A 22,920-nucleotide genomic window follows, 5' to 3' on the forward strand; every position below is an offset into this window, starting at 1 on the left:
AAGCAATCAATGGTTAATTATTAACACTTAGTGACTAATTATTTGAAATTAATGATTATAAAAATAATAAATTATTTAACAATTCAGCAATTATAAAATTACTAATAAGGATATTTTTATATATTATATGATAAATTTTGTTTATTTTATAAAAATAAAATTTTCAAATATGCACAACTAATTATTTCTATTATACTTTATTTTTACTTTGTGCTCTTATCCATAGAATGTGAATTCATATATGGTGATTGTTGGCAAAGTAGCATTTACTTTGATAAAAATAAAGTAACAAGAAATCTCCCTTGCATCTTTATCACGATAAAATGATTTTTTAATTACATAAATTACTCACTTTTATTGAAAACTTACGTATTATTTCTAAATTAAATATTATGACTTATATTAAAAAAAAATCAACTTTTATTTCTATATATATTAAATATAAATTTATTTAATTAATAGTTCGCATGAATGCACAAGAATAATGATAAGTAAAATGATTATAATAGTATCAATATAATATTTAATAACATATTTATGGATAAAAATTATCATTTTATAGAGAGAAATAGGGACGAAATGATATGAAATAAAAATGTGATATTAATATTATTTTTGTTTTGTTAGCATGAATGATAAAATAATAATAATAATTTATTCAATTAATTATAAGACATTACAAGTTATATAAATCATAATAAAAAAATGAGCGTCACTAAATTCTTAAAACAAAATTTATATATTTCATCAAAATATAAATTAATAAAAAAAAAATTGAGCAGCTAAGGTAAACCACTGACTTTCAGCCGTCAAACTAAAGCACTGTAAGCCATTTAAAGGAGTAATTGTCAGTGGAATAAAAAATAATTAATAATGCTAATAAGAACTTAATAAAAAAAAACCTTTAATAAAGTATAGTATTACTCCATTTATTAAACTTTGTTAATTTAATCCTCAAAGTTAACATTTAACCTTAAAGAGGGGTTAAGGTTAAATGTTGCAAAAATTAAAAGTTAACCTATTTTCTCATAACATTCAAATAACATTAATGAGAGATTAAAAATTAAAAGGATAACCTTGCCTGCCTTAATCCAGTCCAATGGCTAAAAGCACATCACTTATCCGATAAAACTTGTCTCAAGTTCGAGTCTTACTCCCTCAATCCCCCTCTTAAAAAAAAAGTTACAAGGGTAATAATTATCTTAGTTAATCTCGTACTAAAGGCCCCATTAAAAGTAAATTTGAATTTAGCTAATTAACTATAACAAAAGCATTCACAATGTAAGATTCTTTGATTGGCTTCCACTTACCAAGTGAAAAGGCACAAAAAGCGTTCAAAGAACAAGAAAGCAATGTAAAATATTAACGAGGAAAAGAGTGTCCAAATATATTTTTTAATCAAGCAAATGGCAGGCTTCATTACAAGCAAACTGAAAAAAAAAAAAAGAAAGGGGAAAATCCAAACCCTCTGTGTCTCCCCTGTATTTATAGGACACATAAAAGAGCATAAGACCCAGCACCAACAGATGCTAGACAATTCCAAGATGACTAAATCGGTTCGAAACCCAAAAAAAAAAAACTAGAAGAGGAGGAAATAGCAGAGAACATACATGTGTCTCACAAAATCAAAATCCACCAAGTCCTATACAATGATATCTATATATGTATGATTGATGAAAAAAGCAATTAGGGTATGAAACCAATATCCTTGAAGTATTCATGCGCAAGAGCACTCCTGGCTGTTATTCTTTTGCTGGGATCAAGGCAGAGCATTTTCTGGCATGTTAAAAGCACAAAAATAAGTAATTGAGATGACAAAAATAGCAGCAGATATTTGAATTTAAGTTTGCATACAATGTGTCCGTCATTGATCATATAGAATGACATTGATTTGAAGCTCACAAAAAGCTGCCACGTAATCATAAGTGAACAGACTTCAAACTCAAGATAACCAAACCAAACTCAACTCAACTCAACTCAACTCAACTCAACTCAACTAAGCCTTTATCCCAAAAATTTGAGGTCGGCTATATGAATTCGCTTTCTCCACTCTGAACGATTTTGGGTTAAATCCTCAGAAATGTGTAATGCTTCTAGGTCATGTTGTACTACTCTCCTCCAAGTCAATTTACGTCTACCCATTTTTTTCTTTCTATCCTCTAACCTAATGTGCTCTACTTGTCTAACTGGAGCCTCCGTTTGTCTACGCTTCACATGACCAAACCACCTCAATCTCCCTTTTCTCAACTTATCTTCAATTGGCACCACTCCTATCTTTTCTCTAATACTCTCATTACGGACTTTATCTAATCTAGTATGGCCACTCATCCACCTTAACATTCTCATTTCTGCAACTCTTATCTTAGATGCATACGACTCTTTCAGTGCCCAACACTCACTACCATATAACATAGCCGGTCGTATGGCTGTACGGTAAAATTTTCCTTTCAATTTATTGGGAATCTTACGATCACATAAAACTCCCGTGGCACGTCTCCACTTCAACCATCTGGCTTTAATCCTATGACTAACATCCTCCTCACATACTCCATCTACTTGAAGGACTGAGCCTAGATATTTAAAGTGATTAGGGCAGTATCACTCCATTCAAACTAACTCCTTCCCTATCACCAGTTTGGCCTTTACTGAACTTGCAATGCATGTATTCTGTCTTCGTTCTACTTAACTTAAAACCCTTTGACTCTAGAGTACTTCTCTAAAGTTCTAGCTTTCTATTGACTCCTTCTCGTGTCTCATCTATCAGAACAATATCATCCGCAAACATCATGCACCAAGGAATACTCTCTTGTATATGTTTCGTCAGTTCATCTAAAACAAATGTAAAAAGGTAAGGGCTTATGGCTGATCCTTGGTGTAATCCAATTGAGATCGGAAAATTTCGTGTCCCCTCCCACTGTGCGCACAATAGTAGTTGCTCCTTCATACATATCTTTCAATACTTATATATACCTAATATTAGTATTAGTTGAACCCAAGCACCAGAAAAACCCATGACCTTCCACTTATTTAGGGGGAGTGATGTCGTCATTCATTTTGATAGTAATCACTTTAATTTGAAGGCTGCACCAAGTTAATATAGCTACAGTCTATGCATTTAGCACATCTAAACACAACTCTAGTTGAAGCAGAGAGAGAGTTTTGTCATAATGCGCAACTATAAAATTTGAACTTACAGAAAGAAGATCAATGCCAGCTGATTCGAGAGTTGGAACTTCACTTGCCAAGTCCTGCAAAGTAAACATATTTAAGAGTTGTCAAGACAATACCACAGGCAAACAAAACATAAAATTGCATAACATTACAAGCAAAGAACAAGACCTTAGGTGGCCACTTTGGGAAGGCAGACTTGAAGTCAGGCAAAGATGTCACCCCAGGCCATGTGTCCTCATTTGGAGTTCCCAAGACCCTGCATGTGAAAACAATATTAAACAGTAGAATGCTCAGTTACACACATTTGGTAGCACTTACAAGAAGTTCGAGAATAGCTAGACAGACTTTGAACAGGTAAAATAAATTAAACATGGCTAGCTAAACTTTGAATGGAAAATAAATATCAAGAAAACCATGTAATTAGCAAGATTCAACACCTGAAAATCTTGAATAGTTCATCAATCTCAGAGTCCCCTGGGAACAACGGCTGCTGATTCACCATCTCAGCAAATATGCATCCCACTGACCACACATCAACTGGAGTTGAGTAATGTCGAGATCCAAGCAGAATTTCTGGTGCTCTATACCACAGGGTTACCACCTATGGAGATAATTCAGTGAACCCAAACATGGCAATCATCAATGCATTGTAAATGTTAGTCATTAAGCACTATGCATTAGAAACTTATTGCTAATTGCTGTTTTCCAGTTCTAAAACTGTAAAGGGAGGAGAAGGGGAAGGGTGGAAGTAGAATCTAAGAAACTGTGTCTTCAGTATCTCTAAACGATGACAAACAAAAAATAAAAAGTTGATATCCTTTGAGGGATATAACAACTGATGACCTAGCAAATTTAGAATAGTAAGATCCAGGGAGGAGGTGGGGAATCTAAGAAACTGAATCTTTAGGATCATTAAATGATGACAAACAAAAAGGAAAAAGTTCATATTCTTTCAGGGATATAACAACTGATGACTTAGCAAATTTAGAATAGTAAGATCCACAAATTTTTATGCAAACAACAATATTCCTTGGAGTGGCTATGATTAGATAGCAAAAATTCATACATCGTAATCAAGTATATATTGTAAGACCAGCAAAAATAAATCCAACGCAATTGATACCTCATGTGTAAATGTCCTGACAGGTATACCAAATGCTCTGGCCAATCCAAAATCTGCAAGCTTCAGTGCATTGGTGCGGCGATCTATAAGCAGATTTTGTGGTTTCAAATCCCGATGGAGAACTCTATGAGAATGGCAGTAAGCAATGCCACGAAGTATTTGATAAAGGAATTGCTGCCGAGAGAGAGAGAGAGAGAGAATAATTATTCAATCAGAAGAAACATCACCATCATAATTATTCTTAGAGATCAGAAGCTAGATATATGAAAAATGTGTAGTGAAAAATGTTTTGGGCAAGCTAACCTAAAATGCAATAATGGTAATGGTAATAGAAACCCACAAAGAAGGCACAAACATGTAATACAACACACACACACACATATACACACACACACATATATATATAAACATAAGATTGCACAAATAACTGGTTTACATTATGGCAGCCATATCCTGGTTTCTATCAAGCTTGAAAATAATACAACAGTTTCCTGATATTTTTAAGGGTGTGCTTGGTAGAAGATTAAAAAATCAAGGGTTAAATGTAACCCTTGTAAGTTTTAAGCTTTAAAAAGCATAATTATTAACCTAGACCTTCCAAGGTTAACGCTTAACCCCTCAAGAAGGTATAAATATTAATGAAGTAAAGAGTTAACCTAGTCTCTTTAAGTATCCAAACAATATTAATAAGTGTTTAAAAGTTATAAGGGTAACAATTACCTTTTGTTAAACTCCTACCAAAAACTCCCCAAGGATTAAATTAACTATAATTTCAGAGGTTGTAAAACTACTTTCATATTATGTAACTTAAACCAAATAACTGCTTGCCCAGATATAGAGAAAGTACAATAAAAGGAATAGGGTAAGAACTTCCAAAAGAGGAAAAAAAAAATCTCACTCACTTTTATCAGACGGGGATTCTTAGCAAATTCAGGGCAAGAATCCATGTGCTTCTTCAAATCCAAGTCCAGATACTCAAAAACCAAATACAGTCGCTTCTCACTGTGCACCACATCCTGCAACCTGTCACCATAATATCAATCAGATAACTTGTTGCAATTAAAAAGGTAGATTATGGGAAATAAAGCATATAAAGCATTAGAAAGGAAAAGTGAGACTATGGAAAGATATAATGATTAATCCAAAGATAAACATAGAATATTTGGTTGGTGAAAAAAATATTAGTCAGCAGCACCAATTTTGGTCTCTGAGAGGTTCTGTGAATTGTTGCATAAATTCATGTGTGCATGCAGTATCCATTCTTTGCAGATGCTAATTAATACAAAGGAAAAAGGCCTCAAAATAGTGAAATAGATGAGAAAAAACTAAGGATTAGACAATAAAACCTAAAAAGCTTGAAAATAATTTGCTTAATCATTTTAATTCATTGAAATAGGAATAGCTTAAAGTAATGTTGAAACCTATGCACAGCATTAACTAAATGCTATGAGTCCGAGCTGCTACAAACTTCCATAACCATAACCAGAAACAGAAATTTATAGTTGATGTTTCTATTGAACTGCACTAGTAATTTTATCTGAGTTACTGGAGTATGCCCAGGTCAGGGTGCGAAACCTTGTCTTTTCAACAATGAAAACTTATTTCAAAATGGAAAGATGCAAGTAAAAAATGGAAAGAAACCACATTGTTTTACAGAAATTGTGACTCTTCGTTAACAGAACAAAAAGGTGAAATAGATTCATTTTGCAACCAGGATAGCCTAGATCTACCTGAAGGATATAGATACCACTATGATAGTCTTTAAAGAATCAGTTTAATGGGATGAAGCTGCCTGACAGAAAAGAATAGTAAGATAGGAACTTGTACAATCGCTTAACATATTATTGATTTTGACATACATCACATGTAAAACCAATCATAGAGGAACAAGTCAGCATGCTTTTCCTTAAATATATCAGCAGAAGTTAAAAAGAGCTTTTTGCCTACTTTAAAGCATCTACAATTTCCGGTTTCCTTGGAAAGAAAACCCAGTTAGAAAATGAATACAAATAAAATACAAGATTGAGAGAAGGTGTCAGATATAATCTCCGAACTACGCTACCAAGAGGGAAAAGTAAATTGTATATAAATGAGGCCAGGTGTTTGGCTTGTCAGTTTTTCAAAATTTTATGTATTTTCCCACTACATTGAAGTGTCAAAGTCTCATATCCTTGTCCAGGAATCCTTAATTCCTTATCCCAAACAGGTATTTTAGTGAACAGTGAAGAGTTGCAGTAACTATGCACCACAGCTTAATTTGATCAACTGCATGAACAAAATACCTGACAATGTTCCCATGCTGCATTTCTTTCAAGAGGGAAATTTCTCTAATTGCAGTGCTAGGAACACCTTCATCTTCCTGCTCCAAGCGTATTTTCTTCAGAGCTATAGTCTCATTGGTTACCCGATCACGAGCCTTGTATACCACTCCATATGTTCCTTCACCTATCTTCTCAACTTTCTCATACTGTCATATTTGAACATTATAACCAGTTAAACAATTACAAGGATAAATTAACAAGGGTTCAGCAGAAATCACAATATACATATTTACTACATGCACACAATTCAAATCTTTTACTGACCTGGTCCATCCAGTCCAGCTCAAATGCCTCTGCAAAGAAGTTCCCACAAGTAATAACAGATTTTAAGAAAATTAGCAAAGTTAGAAGATAATGATATGAATGATAGGACATAAGTAAATCAAAGCAAACAAGTTAATTACACAGGCTTCAATGTGCTAGATAGCCATCTTAAATCTAATTTCAATCATTTTGCCACATGGTGAGTCAGAACCCATTCATTAGGTCTCATATTATATCTATATGCATATATATTATAAATACCTGAACAGTGTGTCCATTTGCAGAGATAAAAATGTATGTGTGTTCACATTACAGATAATACTCAGACCATAATAATACTGTACAGAATTAAATATTGCACAGAACAAATCAATGCTAGTATATCTCCTAGTAGCACAAGCTAACAAGACAAATGTACCTGATTTTGCTCCAAAGAGAATGGTAAAGGCTAAATACAGATGATTGAGTTGCAAAAAAATCCATACTAGAAATGTCAAATGAATAATCCTTCAATGTCACCACAGCATGGCAATGTGATAACAAAAAATAATGATCAAAGAGTAATCAAGCTAAAACCCAAACTCCAACCCGTCTTATCAGGAACGGCAACCTACATTGTTTATGAAATAGGAATATTGACACCAACTACTCCAAACTAGATCCAAATTAGTTATAGCAACATAAAAATCTATATTAGTTGATAAATTTCAACGACCCAATCGTTATGAAAAGACCATTAGTTATGATTTAACCTAGTTACATCAAGCTAGACGGTTAAATATTTGGCCCAGAAGATCAAGCTTCAGTGTGATCTGCAAGGGAAGATGAACCAAAGCAGCCAAGCATTTCTACCTATTAAACCCTTAATTCTCACAACCAAATTATTCGTTTAATGAGGTCAAACTCATGAACAATATCTCTCATATAGCTTAAAAAAAAGCTATGCTAAGAGTCATCAATGAAACGACAAAAATTAGATTCAGTAATGGCATTGATTGACTGAATTGAAACTCATGCACTAAATGGTACCAAAAAAGAAAAAAAGATGAAAGTCAAAAATCACAAAATCCCCAAATTGATGGCAAGCCAACCATGGAATCACCCATTGTTCATACATTCAAGGAACCCTGAAATTAATCACCAGAATTCCAACATTCATTGCTGATTGATCCACAGGCATTGCGAGGGGAAAGAGAGAGAAATCCAGTACCTGGTCGCAGTTGAGAACCAGAAATCAAGAATCTGGTCACCGGAAGGGTTCAGTGAACGGAGAGAAGATTGATGGAGAAGAGTTAGGTGATTCCAGAGCAGCTGCTTCTGCAACACTTGAGAAGTGCAGTGAAGGAGAATGGAGTGGCCTTGCCATATACTTTCGTTTTTCCCTAATTTTCCATTTATTTTTTTTACCATTGCCTTAAAATGAAAATTATGATTTAATCATTGTAAATGGTAATTTTGGTTTTTATATTAAATTAAATATTTACATTTAAATATGTAAATTCATTATATACTTTCATTAATTTATATAAATTTTAATATAAATATTTAATTTAATAATCAGATAAATTTAAAATTATATTAAATATATATTTTTAAAATATTTATAAAAAATTATTATTTAAAAGGATGCAAAATATATGAAGTTAAAAAAAAAAAAAATCAAGCTAGAGAAAAATTTGATGTGCTCAAATTAGTATATTATTTTTTATAAATGTGCTTTTTTTTTTTCGAAAATGCGAAAATGAATGAGCCTGTTGAGTTGATATATTTGTGACCTTTTTAAGTTCTTCTTAACTTTTATTTCTGAATTAAGAACATATTTTTTGTGAATTGGTAAAGAAGTGCTTAAAAAAAAAAAAGTATTATTAAAAAATTTCTAATTTTTAAATATTTATATGAAATTAAATTTTAAATATAATTAAATAACAAAAAAAATATATAATCGACTATAATACATTCCTTTTGAATTATTTCAAAAATATTTCAATCCTCTTATATTTATTAATGAAAATTTTTAATTTTGAGAAAGTAAAGTTTTTATAATAAAAATTTGTAAAATAAAACATAATAATATTGAAGAGTAAAATTATTAATATGGACAAAAGTGTGAATAGTTATTAAACGAAACCAACAATAATTATTCAAAGAATGCGAAAAAAAATTCATAATATATATTTTTATTGTTTATATATAAGAAAAATATATCTTTTATAATCTAGCCAAAAAAAAGTAGGAAACAATAAATCTTGAACTTGTCAAATTGACTTAAGTCCACCAAATACCAATTAATTGGATTCAATAAAATGGACAAGAAGAATTAATCATTCCATAATACTTCCTCAACCTAAAATCCCAAATGTGAGTAAAAAATACATAATGGCATTTCAAATTAACATATTTAATAATTATTTTTTCGACGGAGTTGGGTGGGTCACTATTGGCTGGAAATGATTTATGGCAAACTGCTTGTACTTGAACGAGCTGGAAATACGGCTGAGGTCTCTATTACATTCAAACTCAAACTTGCCTTGCTGAAAATTTTCATCACTATTATCAACCATTGAACTCTAACTGAAACTCACATTTCAATACACTAACTCGTACTTAAAATGATTAGTCCCATTAATGGGAACCATAACTCGCTATCTTCGACTTAAATGCTTTTAGCACTACTTTATTGGACAATGCCAACCATTGCTGCCACCACAGCAAGCATTAGTTGCTCAAATGAAGTGACCAATTTACTCCTTCCATCACTTAAACTCGCGAAGTGACCAATTTACTCTTTCCATCACTTAAACTCGCAATGACGTCTCTGCTTTTAACGGCTACACAAATTCTTTTGTACTCCAAGACCTGTTTCCAAATGAACAGGAAACCAGAATATCATCACATGGAAGTGGCTCTATGCAAGACATGATGCTCAGAAAAAAAATGAGATAGAAATTTACTTTTCATGATAGCAAAAACGATTTATGACAGCATATGCAAACTTTTTCATCTCTTTGACGTGCAAATAGCAAAATCAATCAATCAATGATTCATGACCATTGCCCATCATTTAGACCAAGATCGAAACAAAACCAGAGACAGGTTTGAATTTTAACGTAACAATGTAATATTGAAACATTGAAAGAGGGATACAAATTAATCTTCTCCACGTTCAAATGATGCCTGCCTTCTGAAGCCCCCTCTCAAATCTCAACACAAATAAAACGGCCACAGTGAAGGGCTTTCAGACCTGCAGGATTTTTGATCCAAAACGCTAGTTATGAAGCTGAAAGTCTGACAAGCTTAAAAAGATTGATTTGATGCCCCTTCAAATTCAAACATTCTTTCAATAAGTTGACAATAGAATAGCAGCAGGGAGAACTCGGATGGTAATGTCTGACACAAGAATGCAACACCAGAAAATTATCACTTCTCCTCCTTCGGCTCATCTTCATCCTTCTTTTCTTGGGGCTACAATAAAATAAAATAATGAAAATGAAATTTTTTTTATATACATACTAGTATACGAATGTCATCTATTTCTTTTGCAGAGTAAAAATATACTCAAGGTCATGCTATCATGTCATTAACAGTCAGGGAAAAACCTAGCAGAAAGAGAAATAAGGAAAAGAAAACTTAAATTGAACAAATCTATTTCAGTATCCTACTCTACTCGTCCTACCTTCAAAGTTTAATGAACTCACCTCAGACTGGCTTTGCATAGAAGCAAGCAAATCTTTAACTGAAGGATCATTTGGATCAACCCCTGGAAGCTGCAGAAGCAATGAAATATTGAATAATTACAACATTGGAGGAAACCATATAATTTTTGCTCTATTTTATTAGATAGGGGAACGCAAATGTAACAGTCAAAATTGAAGATGCCATACTGAAGCAAGTATGGAGGATACAAAAGACTGGTCAGCCAACAACTTGCTCATATCTGTCTGGCTTCCTGAATCTTTTGCACTGTCTTGCACAGACAACTGAAGAGCTGCAAGGACCAAAGACGGCAATTAACAGGAGTGACTGCAGCACCATTCAATGCTAATAAATAGCATGTCAGTAACAAAATTAAAGTACAGAGGATTATAAAATGGTTGGTTGCCCAGATTTTAAGGAGATATATACTGCAGAGCATAGATCCTCAATTGACAGAAGCCAAATAGTTTCAGAGGCATTCCAATTGCTACATCTGACCAATGAGCATAGAAAATTTCACAATAATTGCATTTGTCAGACATCATCAGCAAACTTTTTTTCCAAGTAAATGCCACAAATCCCCAGGACTTACCAAACACATCCTTCTAAGCATGTGATTATATTATTTTTGCAACAAAAAAAAAAAGGTCCTAACTTCAAATTCTTGCCTCATCAAGTTCCTTGCATGACTGAAAGAAAAGACAGATATACCAGATACCCATGCACAAACAATAAATTTGTTCCACTGGACATAAAGACTCACCCAGTGTCAAGTCTGGATCATCTGCAGCAGTGTCTGACATATCTGTATCTCGCAATTCATGGCTAGAGGCGGGGTCATCCATTGACATTGCGAGAGCTTGTTGTAGGAGAGCATTCTCTTCATCCTATGTCAAATTTATGCCAGTTATTACTTAAACCGATTGATTAATCCCATGCCAGTAACATGAAGCACAAGCAAGCAATATAAAGAGCAGAACAAGCCAGCAAATGATAAGACATAATATTTAGGTCCAAATTCTAATTAGAAAAAGTTTTATTTTAGAAGCAGCACACACTACAGTTTTTGCAATAATGGAAGACAATTATAAAGGTGAAACTTTCTTCAATAGTAACAATTCTGCATCTTCATTGAAAACATTCGTAATACAAGTTTATAATGTGGTGAAGCTCTGTTGGCATTTTGAGAAACCCAAGCTCAGCCTAACAGGTTAAGGGTTCAAACTGGTCCAAATGTCCAGTCTGATTGAAGAAGCACGATGAAATAGCATAAGAAAGCTCAGGAATATAGGGAGAAAAAAAAAATGAATCCCATCATACAAATTAGCATTCACCACCAACTATTAAAAGCAGGCAAGAACAAAAGCTACAAGCACAGAATGATACCAACCGTTATATCATTTCTTTTGTTGTCAGCTTCAGAAGCTGTAACACTGGCACTTTCAGTCATAGTTGCGTCCTGTGAGCTAGATGGCTGTTCCTCCCCTTTTTCGTGCTTAGCAGCCTCCTCTGCAGCCTTTTTGGCAGCTGCTTCTTGCCTGGCCCTCTCCTCCTCCATTGAAACTCTAAGAGCAAGGGCCAGTTCAGGATCAAGATTGGGATCCACACCAAATTCAAAACCAGAAACACCACCAGCTGCAGCTGCTGCCGCTGCTGCAGCAAAACCACTTCCACCTTCACTATCACCAGTGAAGATAGGTGTACTACCATTGGACAAAAGAAACAAAGAGCAAAAATCAGTAAAACAACAAAGTCAAACTTTAGCAAGCATGACAAGGAAGATTCAAATCACTACCTGATAAGCACATCAGAAAGAGCATTTGGACCAGGAGGAACATGAACAATGTGGCTGGTGTCATTATTGTTAACAGAAGCAAGAAGAGCTTCCAACTTCTCTGCCTTCCCATCATCATCTTCACCAAAATCAACAATATCAAGTGCTACACTGTTCTTTTTCAACTTTCTTCCAATCATCTCTAATGCCTTCTTATCATGTTTGATGGGACTGCAAGGGCCAATTTTATGTTGATAAAACTATAAACATTTAAGAATAACAGGTTAACAGATAACACTAGCAGGTATAATCAAACACACCTTCCAGCAAAGACAATAATCCTTTGTTGCTGCTTTTTGTTCTGACGATGCTTAAGAGCCAATTGAGCAACCTGGATACCCGCAGCCAAGTTCATCTCACCACCTATTTCTAAACCTAATTTGAGAGAAAGACATCAAAGTTCAATGTAATTTTATATGGGCACTAAGACCAAATGAAAACAATGAAATCATGCCAAATTGTTAAAACAAAATGGTGCCAAGTTTTACTCAGGTAGTTTAAATAACAGGAATTCACCATTACTATGTAATGCACTCTATTTGGGAAGTAATTGGCTATTGCCCAACTTCCATTATCTATAAACTATAATAAGACTCACCTGTGTTTAAAAACTATGAACTGAAAATAAGAATATGTTGTGAAATTAGCTCAAACCAATAGTGGCATGCACCATAATGTGTAGTTGAAAATAATTGAAAAACAATAAAACTAAAACTGTTGGAATTCTACCAGATTGTAAATCCCTAGATTAAAGGGATTGAATTTCTTCTTTCCTAGTTGTAGTTATCTTCTTTCTTTTTATTAGTTTCCTAGAATATCTAGACTTCTTTTGTATCTAGGACTATTGTATATAAATAGGAAGAGTGTACAACAGAAATATACACAGAAATGCAATTTTTTCTTATTGAGAATCCTTCCAACATGGTATCAGAGCACTGCTAACCTTCTTTGGACAATGTTAGGGTTTAGAGTTGGGCAAGCTTCTAGGCAACGTTTCAAGGAGGAGTTGGCTTACACAGCCTGCACAGGAAGGAAGCCCGGCCGCTGATTGGTCTTTTCCCAAAGAGAACGTCGCCGTCAGGTGCCGCGCGTGTGCACACGCACTGGTACAATTTTCCAGCCACTTGTCATGCGCTGGCGCATGGAGCTTCCTCCGGCGATCTTTTCCGTCTACCTCTGTTTCCAATGATCTCCTTGGAATGTTGCGCCTCTGCTCAACTGGTTCCCACACCCTGGTTTGCACTTTCCTTTTTTTAGGTATTCTTTTCTTGTTCTGCTGCCCTGCTCTGCCGTTTTTTCTTGCCTATTGCTACTGAATTTTGTGGTTTGATTGATTAAAATGGCTGATGGAGAAAAGGGTGTGACTGAAACAAAAATGAACCAAATGAATGACAATCCTTCCCCATAGATTAGCCCCGTAAAGCTTGACGGTACCAATTATCTTGCATGGTCAAGATCCTATATATTGTTTATTCAAGCTAGAGGGCTACAAGGATATGTCACCGGAGACAAAACAAAACTAGAAACGGGTAGTTCTGCTCATAGCCAATGGGAATCAGAAAACTCTCTTATAATGTCCTGGTTAATTAATTCAATGCAACCACAAATTGCCCGCGGATATCTGCTTTTAAATAGTGCTACTGCCATCTAGAGTGCTTTGTCCCAAACTTATTCTCAAATGGGCAATGATGCACAGATTTATGAGATACGGAATAAGGCTCATAATACGAAACAAGGTGAGATGACCATTGTTCAATACTTTGCTGAATTGAGTGGTTTGTCGCAGGAACTAGACTATTACCAAGACTTTCAAGCCACCTGCACTTCGGATGCTGTTAAATTCCAAAAATTGATTAAAAAAGAACGGATCTATGACTTCCTTACTGGGTTAAATATAGAGTATGATCAAATTCGAGTTCAAGTACTTGGTAAGGATCCCATGCCTTCCCTAAGAAAAACTTATTCATATGTACAACAAGAGGAAAGCAGGAGGAGTGTCATGATCCACTCTTTACCTACTGACAAGGTAGGGTTAGTAGTTGCATCATCCCGAGAACAATCACATGTCCCTCTTAATGGTCCATCAGATAAGGATCATTTACATTGTGATTATTGTAGAAAATCTCGTCACACCAAAGAACATTGTTGGAAGACACATGGTCGCCCATCCAAAGGGCGTGGAGGTAAACGGACGAGTTCAGCAAGACCACAAGCAAATATTTCTGAGACAGTGAATTTTTCTAAAAACAATACTTCTACTGCCACCACTGGGATTCTCTCCAATGAAAAAGTACAATCCCTGAGGCGTTTACTGTCACAGTTAGAATCTCAAACTACCACAGTTACCTCTTCTTGCCAATCATGAAAAATCTCTTTGGGTTATAGATTCTAGAGCAAACAAGCACATGACAGACTCTTCAAATAAATTTACAACCTATTCCCCATGTTCAAGAAAAGAAAAAGTCTGCATAGCAGATGGATCCTTAGCCAATATCTCTGGAACAGGTTCTGTTGAATGTACTCCAACTATAAATCTAACCTCAGTTTTGCATGTGCCTAATTTTCGCATTAACCTTTTAGCTATTAGCTCCATTACTAAAGCCCTTAATTGCAAAATTGAATTTTTTCCTACTCATTATGTGCTTCAGGAATTGAAAACAGGGAGAATGATTGGGAGTGGTAGATTGCAAGATGGCTTGTATTTGCTGGATGACAGTACTAGTTTCTCAAACTCTAAAGCTTTGGTAGGAAATTCAATAAGAGCTGATCATGAGATCATTCAATGGCATAGGAGATGAGGACATCCCTCTTTTCCAACCTTAGAAAGGTTATATCCCATTTTGTTTAGACAATGCAAATAAGAATCGTTAGTTTGTGACGCTTGTAAACTTGCCAAACACACATGACATTCTTATCCTTCAATAAATAATAAAGCTTTGGTTCTTTTTTTGACTATCCATTCTGATGTATGGAGTCCTGCTCAAGCAATTTATTTATCTGGTTATAAATGGTTTGTCACTTTTATTAATTGTTGCACTAGGTTGACTTGGGTTTATTTAATGAGAACTAAACATGAAATTTTTTCTTGTTTTCAGCAATTTCATAAAATGATTTACACCCAGTTTAATGCACAGCTCAAAATTCTAAGAACTAACAATGGGACAGAGTATATGAACAAAATCTTTCAGTCTTATTTAGAGTCTCATGGGATCCTACATCAAACTAGTTATGTGAATACAAGTGCACAAAATGGAGTATCTGAAAGGAAAAATAGGCACTTACTTGAAGTGGGCCCGATCACTTATGTTTACAATGAACCTTCCCATATCATATTAGGGGGATACTGTTCTTTCTGCAGCATATCTCATAAATTGAATGCCTCTTCACACACTAAACTTTAAGAGTCCTCTGGAAGTTCCTAAAGGTAAGAATTCCTATACTATTCCTCCAAAGCTTTTTGCGTGTGTTTGCTTTGTTCATATATCAAATGTTGGGAAACTAGAACTAAGAGCCCAAAAATGTGTATTTGTGGGTTATTCTAGCACTCAAAAGGGTTATAAATGTTATCATCCTCCATCTAAGAAATACTTTGTAAGTATGGATGTTATCTTTAGGGAACATGAACCTTATTTTGAGCCACCTCTTAAGGGGGAACATGATAAGGAAGAGACGACATTTTTACTTGTCCAAGGAGAGATGTTTTTTGAACCCAATCATAGCATTGAGGATAAGGATATTGAGGATAAGGATAAAGCATCACCATCATTTTCTCAAACCCAACCTCAAACCACAAAGAGATTGAATAGGTTAGATTTAAGAACCTACACTCGTCGAAACAAGATAGATAGATACAACCATTGAGCATAATATAACTGATCAGTCAGAACCTCTGGATTCAGCTCCTGAACATTCTGAGCCAAAAGAATAACGTGGTGAGTCTCCTTCTTCTAATAGTCCTTCTAATATTTCTGTTGATAATCTTGATATACCCATTGCTCTCAAAAAAGGAGTTAGGACTTGCACTAAACATCCTATATCCAAGTTTGTTTCCCATGATTCTTTATCTCCTTCCTATAGAGCTTTTGTCTTGTCTGTTTCTTCTGTTTCTATCCCACAGGATTGGAAGGAAGCGTATATTGATCCAAAATGGAAGGCAGCTATGGTAAAAGAGATGAAGGCCTTGGCAAAAAATGAGACATGGGATCTTGTACCTTTTCTTCTGGAGAAGAAACTGGTTGGATGTAGATGGGTGTTCACTGTAAAGCATAAAACAGATGATTCCATTAAAAGGTATAAGGCCAGGTTAGTAGTAAAAGGATTTACTCAGACATATGGGGTTGATTATCAGGAGACTTTTGCACTGGTTGCTAAAATGAACACAATTAGGATTTTACTGTCATGTGCTGCAAACCTTGAATGGGACTTACAGCAGTTTGATGTGAAGAATGCCTTTTTGCATGGAGATTTAGAAGAAGAAATATACATGGAAATCCCTCCAGGGTTTGAGGGTGAAAAGACAACAGGAAAAGCCTGTAGATTGAAAAAGGCATTATATGGCTTGAAATAGTCATCCAGAGCATGGTTTGACAGATTTAGTAAGGCCATGATTTCCTTTGGGTTCTATCAAAGCAATGTTGATCATAGCCTATTCATAAAACACCGTAGAGGTAAGATCACACTGCTTATTGTTTATGTTGATGATACGGTGGTGACAGGAGATGACAAGGAAGAGATTGCTCATCTAAAGAAGCGCTTGGCTCAAGAATTTGAGATTAAAGAATTGGGAAGATTAAGATACTTGGAATAGAAGTTGCCAGATAAGACAGACGGATTTTTATCTCTCAAAGAAAGTACATACTAGACCTCTTAGATGAGGCAGGCATGTTGGGTTGTAAACCGATAGAATCTCCTATTGAAGCTAATCACAAGCTGCAAGCTGGAATTGGGAAGGCAGTTGACAAAGGAAGATATTAGAGGTTAGTTGGGAGATTGATTTATCTCTCTCATACTAGACCAGACATAGCCTATGCTGTAAGCCTAGTGAGCCAGTATATGCATGATCCTCAAAAACCTCACTTAGAAGCTGTTTTTTGTATTTTGAGATATTTAAAATCTGTTTTTCGTAAAACCACTTCTGTTTTCAAGGCATGGTCATCTCCAGATAAAAGCCTTTACAGATGCGGATTGGGTTGGATCTCTTAATGATATGAGATTGACATCAGGTTATTGCACCTTTGTTGGTGGCAATTTGGTCACTTGAAGTAAGAAACATAATGTAATAGCAAGATCGAGTGCAGAGGCTGAATATACAGCCATGGCACAGGATATATGTGAACTATTATAGTTGAGAAAATTGATGGAGGAAATGCAATTGTCAGAAACAAAAAAGGTGTCCTTATTTTACGACAATAAAGCTGCTATCAGTATAGTTCATAACCTAGTTTAACATCATCGGACAAAACATATAGAGATTGATCGACACTTCATATAAAAGAGAAAATAGTAGATGGGTCCTTAAGTGTCTCTTATGTGACTTCCAAAGAACAAGTAGCTGATGTGTTTACGAAAGGTTTAAACAGCAAGATATTTCATATTTTAGTTTGCAAGTTGGGCAGGTGTAACATACATGAACTAACTTGAGGGGGAGTGTTGGAATTTTACCAGATTGTAAATCCCTAAATTAAAGGGATTGAATTTCTTCTTTCCTGGTTGTAGTTATCTTTCTTTTTATTAGTTTCCTAGAATATCTAGACTTCTTTTGCATCTAGAACTATTGTATATAAATAGGAAGAGTGTACAACAAAAATATACACAGAAATATTATTTTTTCTTATTGAGAATCCTTCTCAACAAAAACAATCAAAATTCATGAAAAGAACTAGTATCGACCTTATGTCAAATTCTTGTATTTGATGCAATGAGCTACTGCTTATAAATTTTGTAAGGGAAAAAAATTTTCTACAATAGTGACCATTAATTAACATCTGCAATGTCTTACTTTTGGAGACATTATAACCACAACTTAAAAGTTAAAACCAATATCAGACTCTAGTCCCTAGGAGAAAATCCCCAGTGTTAATACACAGTAATAAACCTCACATCTAAAAACAGCAATCAAGACTTATCATCAACTCAACTCAACTAAGCCTTTATTTCAAAAATTGGAGTAGGCTATATAGATTCTCTTTCTCCACTCTAAAAGATTTTGGGTTAAGTCCTCGAAAATGTAATGCTTCTAAGTCAAGTTATACTACTCTCATCCAAGTCAGTTTAGGTCTACCCCTACTTTTCTTTCTGTCTTCTAACCTAATATGCTCTATTTGTCTAACTGGAGACTCTGTATGTCGACGCTTCACATGACCAAACCGCCTCAATCTTCCTTCTCTCAACTTATCCTCAATTGACACCACTCCTACCTTTTCTCTAATACCCTCATTATGGACTTTATTTAGTCTAGTATGACCACTCATCCACCTTAACATTAGCATCTCCACAACTCTTATCTTATACACATACAACTCCTTCAGTGCCCAACACTCACTATCATATAACATGGCCGGTCGTATGGCTGTACGGTAAAATTTTTCATTCAACTAACTGGGAATTTTGCGATCATATAAAACTCCCGTGGCACGTCTCCACTTCAACCATCCGACTTTAATTCTATGACTAACATCCTCCTCACATCCCTCATCTACTTAAAGGATTGAGCCGAGATATTTAAAGTGATTACTTTGGGACAATACTACTACATCCAAACTAACTCCTTCCCTATCACCAGTTCGGCTTTTCACAAAACTTGTAATGCATGTATTCAGTCTTCGTTCTACTTAACTTAAAGCCCTTTGACTCTAAAGTGCTTCTCCAAAACTCTAGCTTTGTATTGACTCATTCTCGTGTCTCATCTATCAGAACTATATCATCCGCAAACATCAAGCAACAAGGGATACTCTCTTGTATATGTTTCGTCAATTCATCTAAAACTAATGTAAAAAGGTAAGGACTTACAGCTAAACCTTGGTGTAATCCAACTGAGACAGGAAAATCTCTTGTGTCCCCTCCCACTGTGTGCACAATAGTAGTTGCTCCTTCATACATATCCTTCAACACTTGTATGTACCTAATAGATACCCTCTTTTGTTCTAACAATCTCCATAAGATATCTCTTGGAACACTATCATAAGCCTTCTCCAAATCGATAAAAAACATGTGTAGATCTTTCTTCACATCTCTGTATTTCTCCATCAACCTTCTAATGAGAAAGAACGCTTCCATATTTGAATGACCGGGCATGAAGCCAAATTGCTTGGGAGAGATAGAAGTGTCCTGACGTAGTCTATGTTCCACAACTCTCTCCCACAACTTAATAGTATGGCTCATGAGTTTAATTCCCCTATAGTTTGTGCATCTTTGTATATCTCCCTTATTTTTAAAAATAGGTACTAAAATACTCCTCCTCCATTTATCAGACATTTTCTTTGAGTTTAAAATCTTATTAAACAATTTAGTTAACCATGCCACTCCCACATCTCCCAAACAGTTTCACACTTCAATTGATATTTCATCAGGTCCACATGCTTTACCTACTTTCATTCTCTTAAATGCTTCCTTCACTTCTAAAGATCCAATCCTTCTAGTATAATAATAATTCACATTCTTTTCTATTGCTATGTAGTCCATATTCCCACTATTACCACTTTGACTATCATTAAAGAGATCATCAAAATAATTTCTACATCTTTTTTAATGTCCTCATCTTTCACCAACATTTTTCCTTCTTTATCCTTAATGCACTTAACTTGATTGAGATCTTAACATTTCTTTTCTCTCCTCCTCGCTAATCTATAAATATCTTTCTTCCCTTCTTTAGTTTCAAGTTTCTCATACAACTTTTCAAAAGCCTGCACTCTTGCTTGACTAACTATCTTTTTTGCCTCTTTCTTTGCTATCTTGTACTGTTCATATGCCTTATTATTATCTCACTTAGGTAATTTCTTATACCATTCTCTCTTTCTCTTCACTGCCTTTTGTACTTCCTCATTCCACTACAATCTCTCTTTTGAGAGTCGTCCATGTCTTCTAGACTCTCCAAGTACTTTTCTGGCTACTTCTCTAATCTTTGATGCCATATGTATTCACATACCATTGGCATCCACATCCCATTGGCATCCACATCCAGTTTCCATGCTTTGGACTCGAGAAGCTCATTTTTGAACTTCACTTGCTTTACTCCTTTGAATTCTCACCATTTTGTTGGAGCTACACTATTTCTTCTAATCTTACTTGAATTGTTCTTAAACTTGACATCCAAAACTACCAACCGATGCTGACTTGTTAAAGCCTCTCCCGGAATGACCTTACAATCCTTGCATAGAGCTCTATTTGTCTTCCTGGTTAAGAGTAAATCAATTTGGCTTATATGTTGCCCACTTTTGAAAGTCACTAAATGTGACTCTCTTTTTATAAAGGAGATATTTGCTAATATTAGGTCGTATACCATAGCAAAGTCTAGGATATTTTTTGCTATGGTATACGACCTAATATTAGCAAAATTACCTCCAGCATTGCCCATACACAAAATCGTAATGTGAAAGAATCCCAAACCTAGCATCAGCAGAGAAAGTGTACACAAAGTTCCTAGATCATCAACTAGTCAAAGTCATCAGTTAGATAATAAGGGTATTAGTCTAAAAATACCAATATTAATATTCCATGCCTTACAAAAAATGGAATTAAGTCCCAATCTATACACTAGAACTAAGAACTCATAGGCAAATACATCAAAAAGGAACTCTTGCATACACTAGCCAGCCTGAAGAAACTTAAATAGGAAAAAGAATACAGGACCAGGCGTTTCTTAATATGGATAGCTGTTAGAGGCTCATTGTACATTACTGATCGCACCAAAAAAATAAATAAATAAGGAACTTAAGTTTCTTACCCACAGGTCCACAACACTAAATAGGAGCGTAGTACCAGACATCATCAAGGGAGAACTGAAAAACACCAGGCCTAAATCACCTACAGAGAGCAAGCAAAGAAACTAACCGTGCATGCAAGCTAAGATCTTGCCGAGGTCGCTAGTAGGAGTGACCAAAACACGAACCCCTTTTCCTGCGATTGTAAGAACCCCCACCGTATTCTCCGGATTGGACTGCACATACAACCCACAAGCACCACATTAATGGAGAATATTCGATCGACAAGCAAACAACTAACAGCGATTGCAGAAAATTCCATATAAGGAAAAAAAAAAGAGAAAAAAATAAGCTAATAAATTAATTAAAAGATAAATAGCAAGAACAATAATATCATTTTAGACCTGGGTTTTAGCTCCACAAATAAGATTAACAGCATCAGCTTGAGCTTGAAATCTGGAGGGATTGTAATCACCGTTTCGCATCCATTCCGAATTATCGATACAGATCATTGTCGCCTGATCATACGATGTTAGAATACAATCAAACTAACAACATTAACGAAAAAGTCGATCAAAACATCAAGAACAATCATAAGCCCTAATTGGATGAAATTATAATAAATTTAGGGTTTACCTCAAGCACCATGGTTAAAGATTGCAAGAGAATCAAAGGATCGAGAGAGAGAAGTTTCGATTAAGAACGCTTTGTGTGTGTGTGTGTGTGAGAGAGAGAGAGAGAGAGAGAAGGGTACTGGGTACTTCTACAAGAAACCAGAGGAAAACTATAAAGTGAGAAACGAAGTTGAGAATTATGATAAAGTGCGGTCGGTACTATAAAGATTCCTGCCTTGTTTGTTTACGATAGGCTGCTCTTCCGAACTTTCCGGTTGTTTTTTTTATTAACTTATTGTGTAATATTTACCCGATAAATAAAAAAAAAAGAAAAAAACAAAAATTTAATTTATTTTATATTATTTAAATATATTATTAAAATATCTGAAAAGATAATTTTTCTCTTACAAGAAAATATGAGAAATAATCGTTATGTTCTTGCAGGCTAAAAAAAAGACTTTCAGTAAATCGAAGATGTTTAAGTAATACATATTTTTCTTCATTTCTTTTGATCATCCATCAATTTAAAAAAACATATTTTAATTTAAATTTAAGGAATTAAGAAGTATATTATTTTCTTTTTTTATTTTTTCTTTTTTACTTTCTCCATTTGATATTTAAAAAAGAAAATTTAAAATTTTAATTTTTTTTCTTTTTTTATTTTTCCAATCCAAATTAAGAAATAAATCATTCAAACACAATTATTTAGAAAGGTTCAAACTTGACACATTCTCCCTATTTATTTTAATTGCTTGTATACTCTAATTTATTTCAATTTCAATGCGTTTTCTCAGTAATAGGGAAAATTTTTTAATTTTAAAAAATTAAAGTAAATACTACCTTTAGAACCTTTTAGATTATATTGAAATCTTTTTTTTTAATTTAATAAAATTTATTATAATTATAATTACTTTATTTAATCAATATTATATTTAAATTATTTTTTACTTGTTTTACTATTTAACTAATTTTTAATTTATCT

At 34.4% G+C, this 22,920-nt stretch overlaps 2 protein-coding genes across 3 annotated transcripts; both read right to left on the reverse strand.

Annotated features, from left to right (window-relative positions):
* Positions 1 to 1,362: 1,362 nt before the first annotated feature.
* Positions 1,363 to 8,278, reverse strand: LOC110653344 (cell division control protein 2 homolog). Its single transcript, XM_021808934.2, has 9 exons — positions 8,090 to 8,278; positions 6,880 to 6,908; positions 6,577 to 6,761; positions 5,197 to 5,317; positions 4,295 to 4,468; positions 3,609 to 3,772; positions 3,340 to 3,427; positions 3,195 to 3,248; positions 1,363 to 1,776 (listed from the first exon to the last, which is right to left on the reverse strand). The coding sequence occupies exons 2-9, from the start codon at positions 6,886 to 6,888 to the stop codon at positions 1,687 to 1,689; spliced, it is 885 nt and encodes a 294-aa protein (XP_021664626.1). The 5' UTR covers positions 6,889 to 6,908; positions 8,090 to 8,278; the 3' UTR covers positions 1,363 to 1,686.
* A 1,536-nt stretch (positions 8,279 to 9,814) lies between these two features.
* Positions 9,815 to 22,181, reverse strand: LOC110653342 (26S proteasome non-ATPase regulatory subunit 4 homolog). 2 transcript variants are annotated; one of them, XM_021808933.2, is made up of 11 exons: positions 21,961 to 22,110; positions 21,729 to 21,842; positions 21,455 to 21,560; positions 12,667 to 12,781; positions 12,368 to 12,577; positions 11,963 to 12,275; positions 11,336 to 11,459; positions 10,761 to 10,864; positions 10,575 to 10,643; positions 10,272 to 10,341; positions 9,815 to 10,120 (listed from the first exon to the last, which is right to left on the reverse strand). In XM_021808933.2, exons 1-10 carry the CDS (start codon positions 21,970 to 21,972, stop codon positions 10,297 to 10,299), a joined length of 1,212 nt encoding a protein of 403 aa, XP_021664625.2. In that variant the 5' UTR covers positions 21,973 to 22,110; the 3' UTR covers positions 9,815 to 10,120; positions 10,272 to 10,296. The 2 variants fall into 2 exon arrangements, with proteins under 2 accessions (XP_021664625.2, XP_058008900.1); XM_058152917.1 differs by having other exon boundaries at positions 9,897 to 10,341; positions 21,961 to 22,181.
* Positions 22,182 to 22,920: the final 739 nt, after the last annotated feature.

Source organism: Hevea brasiliensis, chromosome 9 (assembly GCF_030052815.1).
Source record: "Hevea brasiliensis isolate MT/VB/25A 57/8 chromosome 9, ASM3005281v1, whole genome shotgun sequence".
NCBI lineage: Eukaryota > Viridiplantae > Streptophyta > Magnoliopsida > Malpighiales > Euphorbiaceae > Hevea > Hevea brasiliensis.

Excerpts from the sequence above, each read along its gene's own strand:
- LOC110653344 (XM_021808934.2), bottom strand. Across the intron at positions 3,773-4,294 it reads TCAGGACATTTACACATGAG|GTGGTAACCCTGTGGTATAG; the intron begins GTATCAATTGCG and ends TTATCTCCATAG. Across the intron at positions 3,428-3,608 it reads GAACTATTCAAGATTTTCAG|GGTCTTGGGAACTCCAAATG; the intron begins GTGTTGAATCTT and ends TTTCACATGCAG.
- LOC110653342 (XM_021808933.2), bottom strand. Across the intron at positions 12,578-12,666 it reads ATTATTGTCTTTGCTGGAAG|TCCCATCAAACATGATAAGA; the intron begins GTGTGTTTGATT and ends TGGCCCTTGCAG. Across the intron at positions 10,865-11,335 it reads TGATCCAGACTTGACACTGG|CTCTTCAGTTGTCTGTGCAA; the intron begins GTGAGTCTTTAT and ends TGGTCCTTGCAG.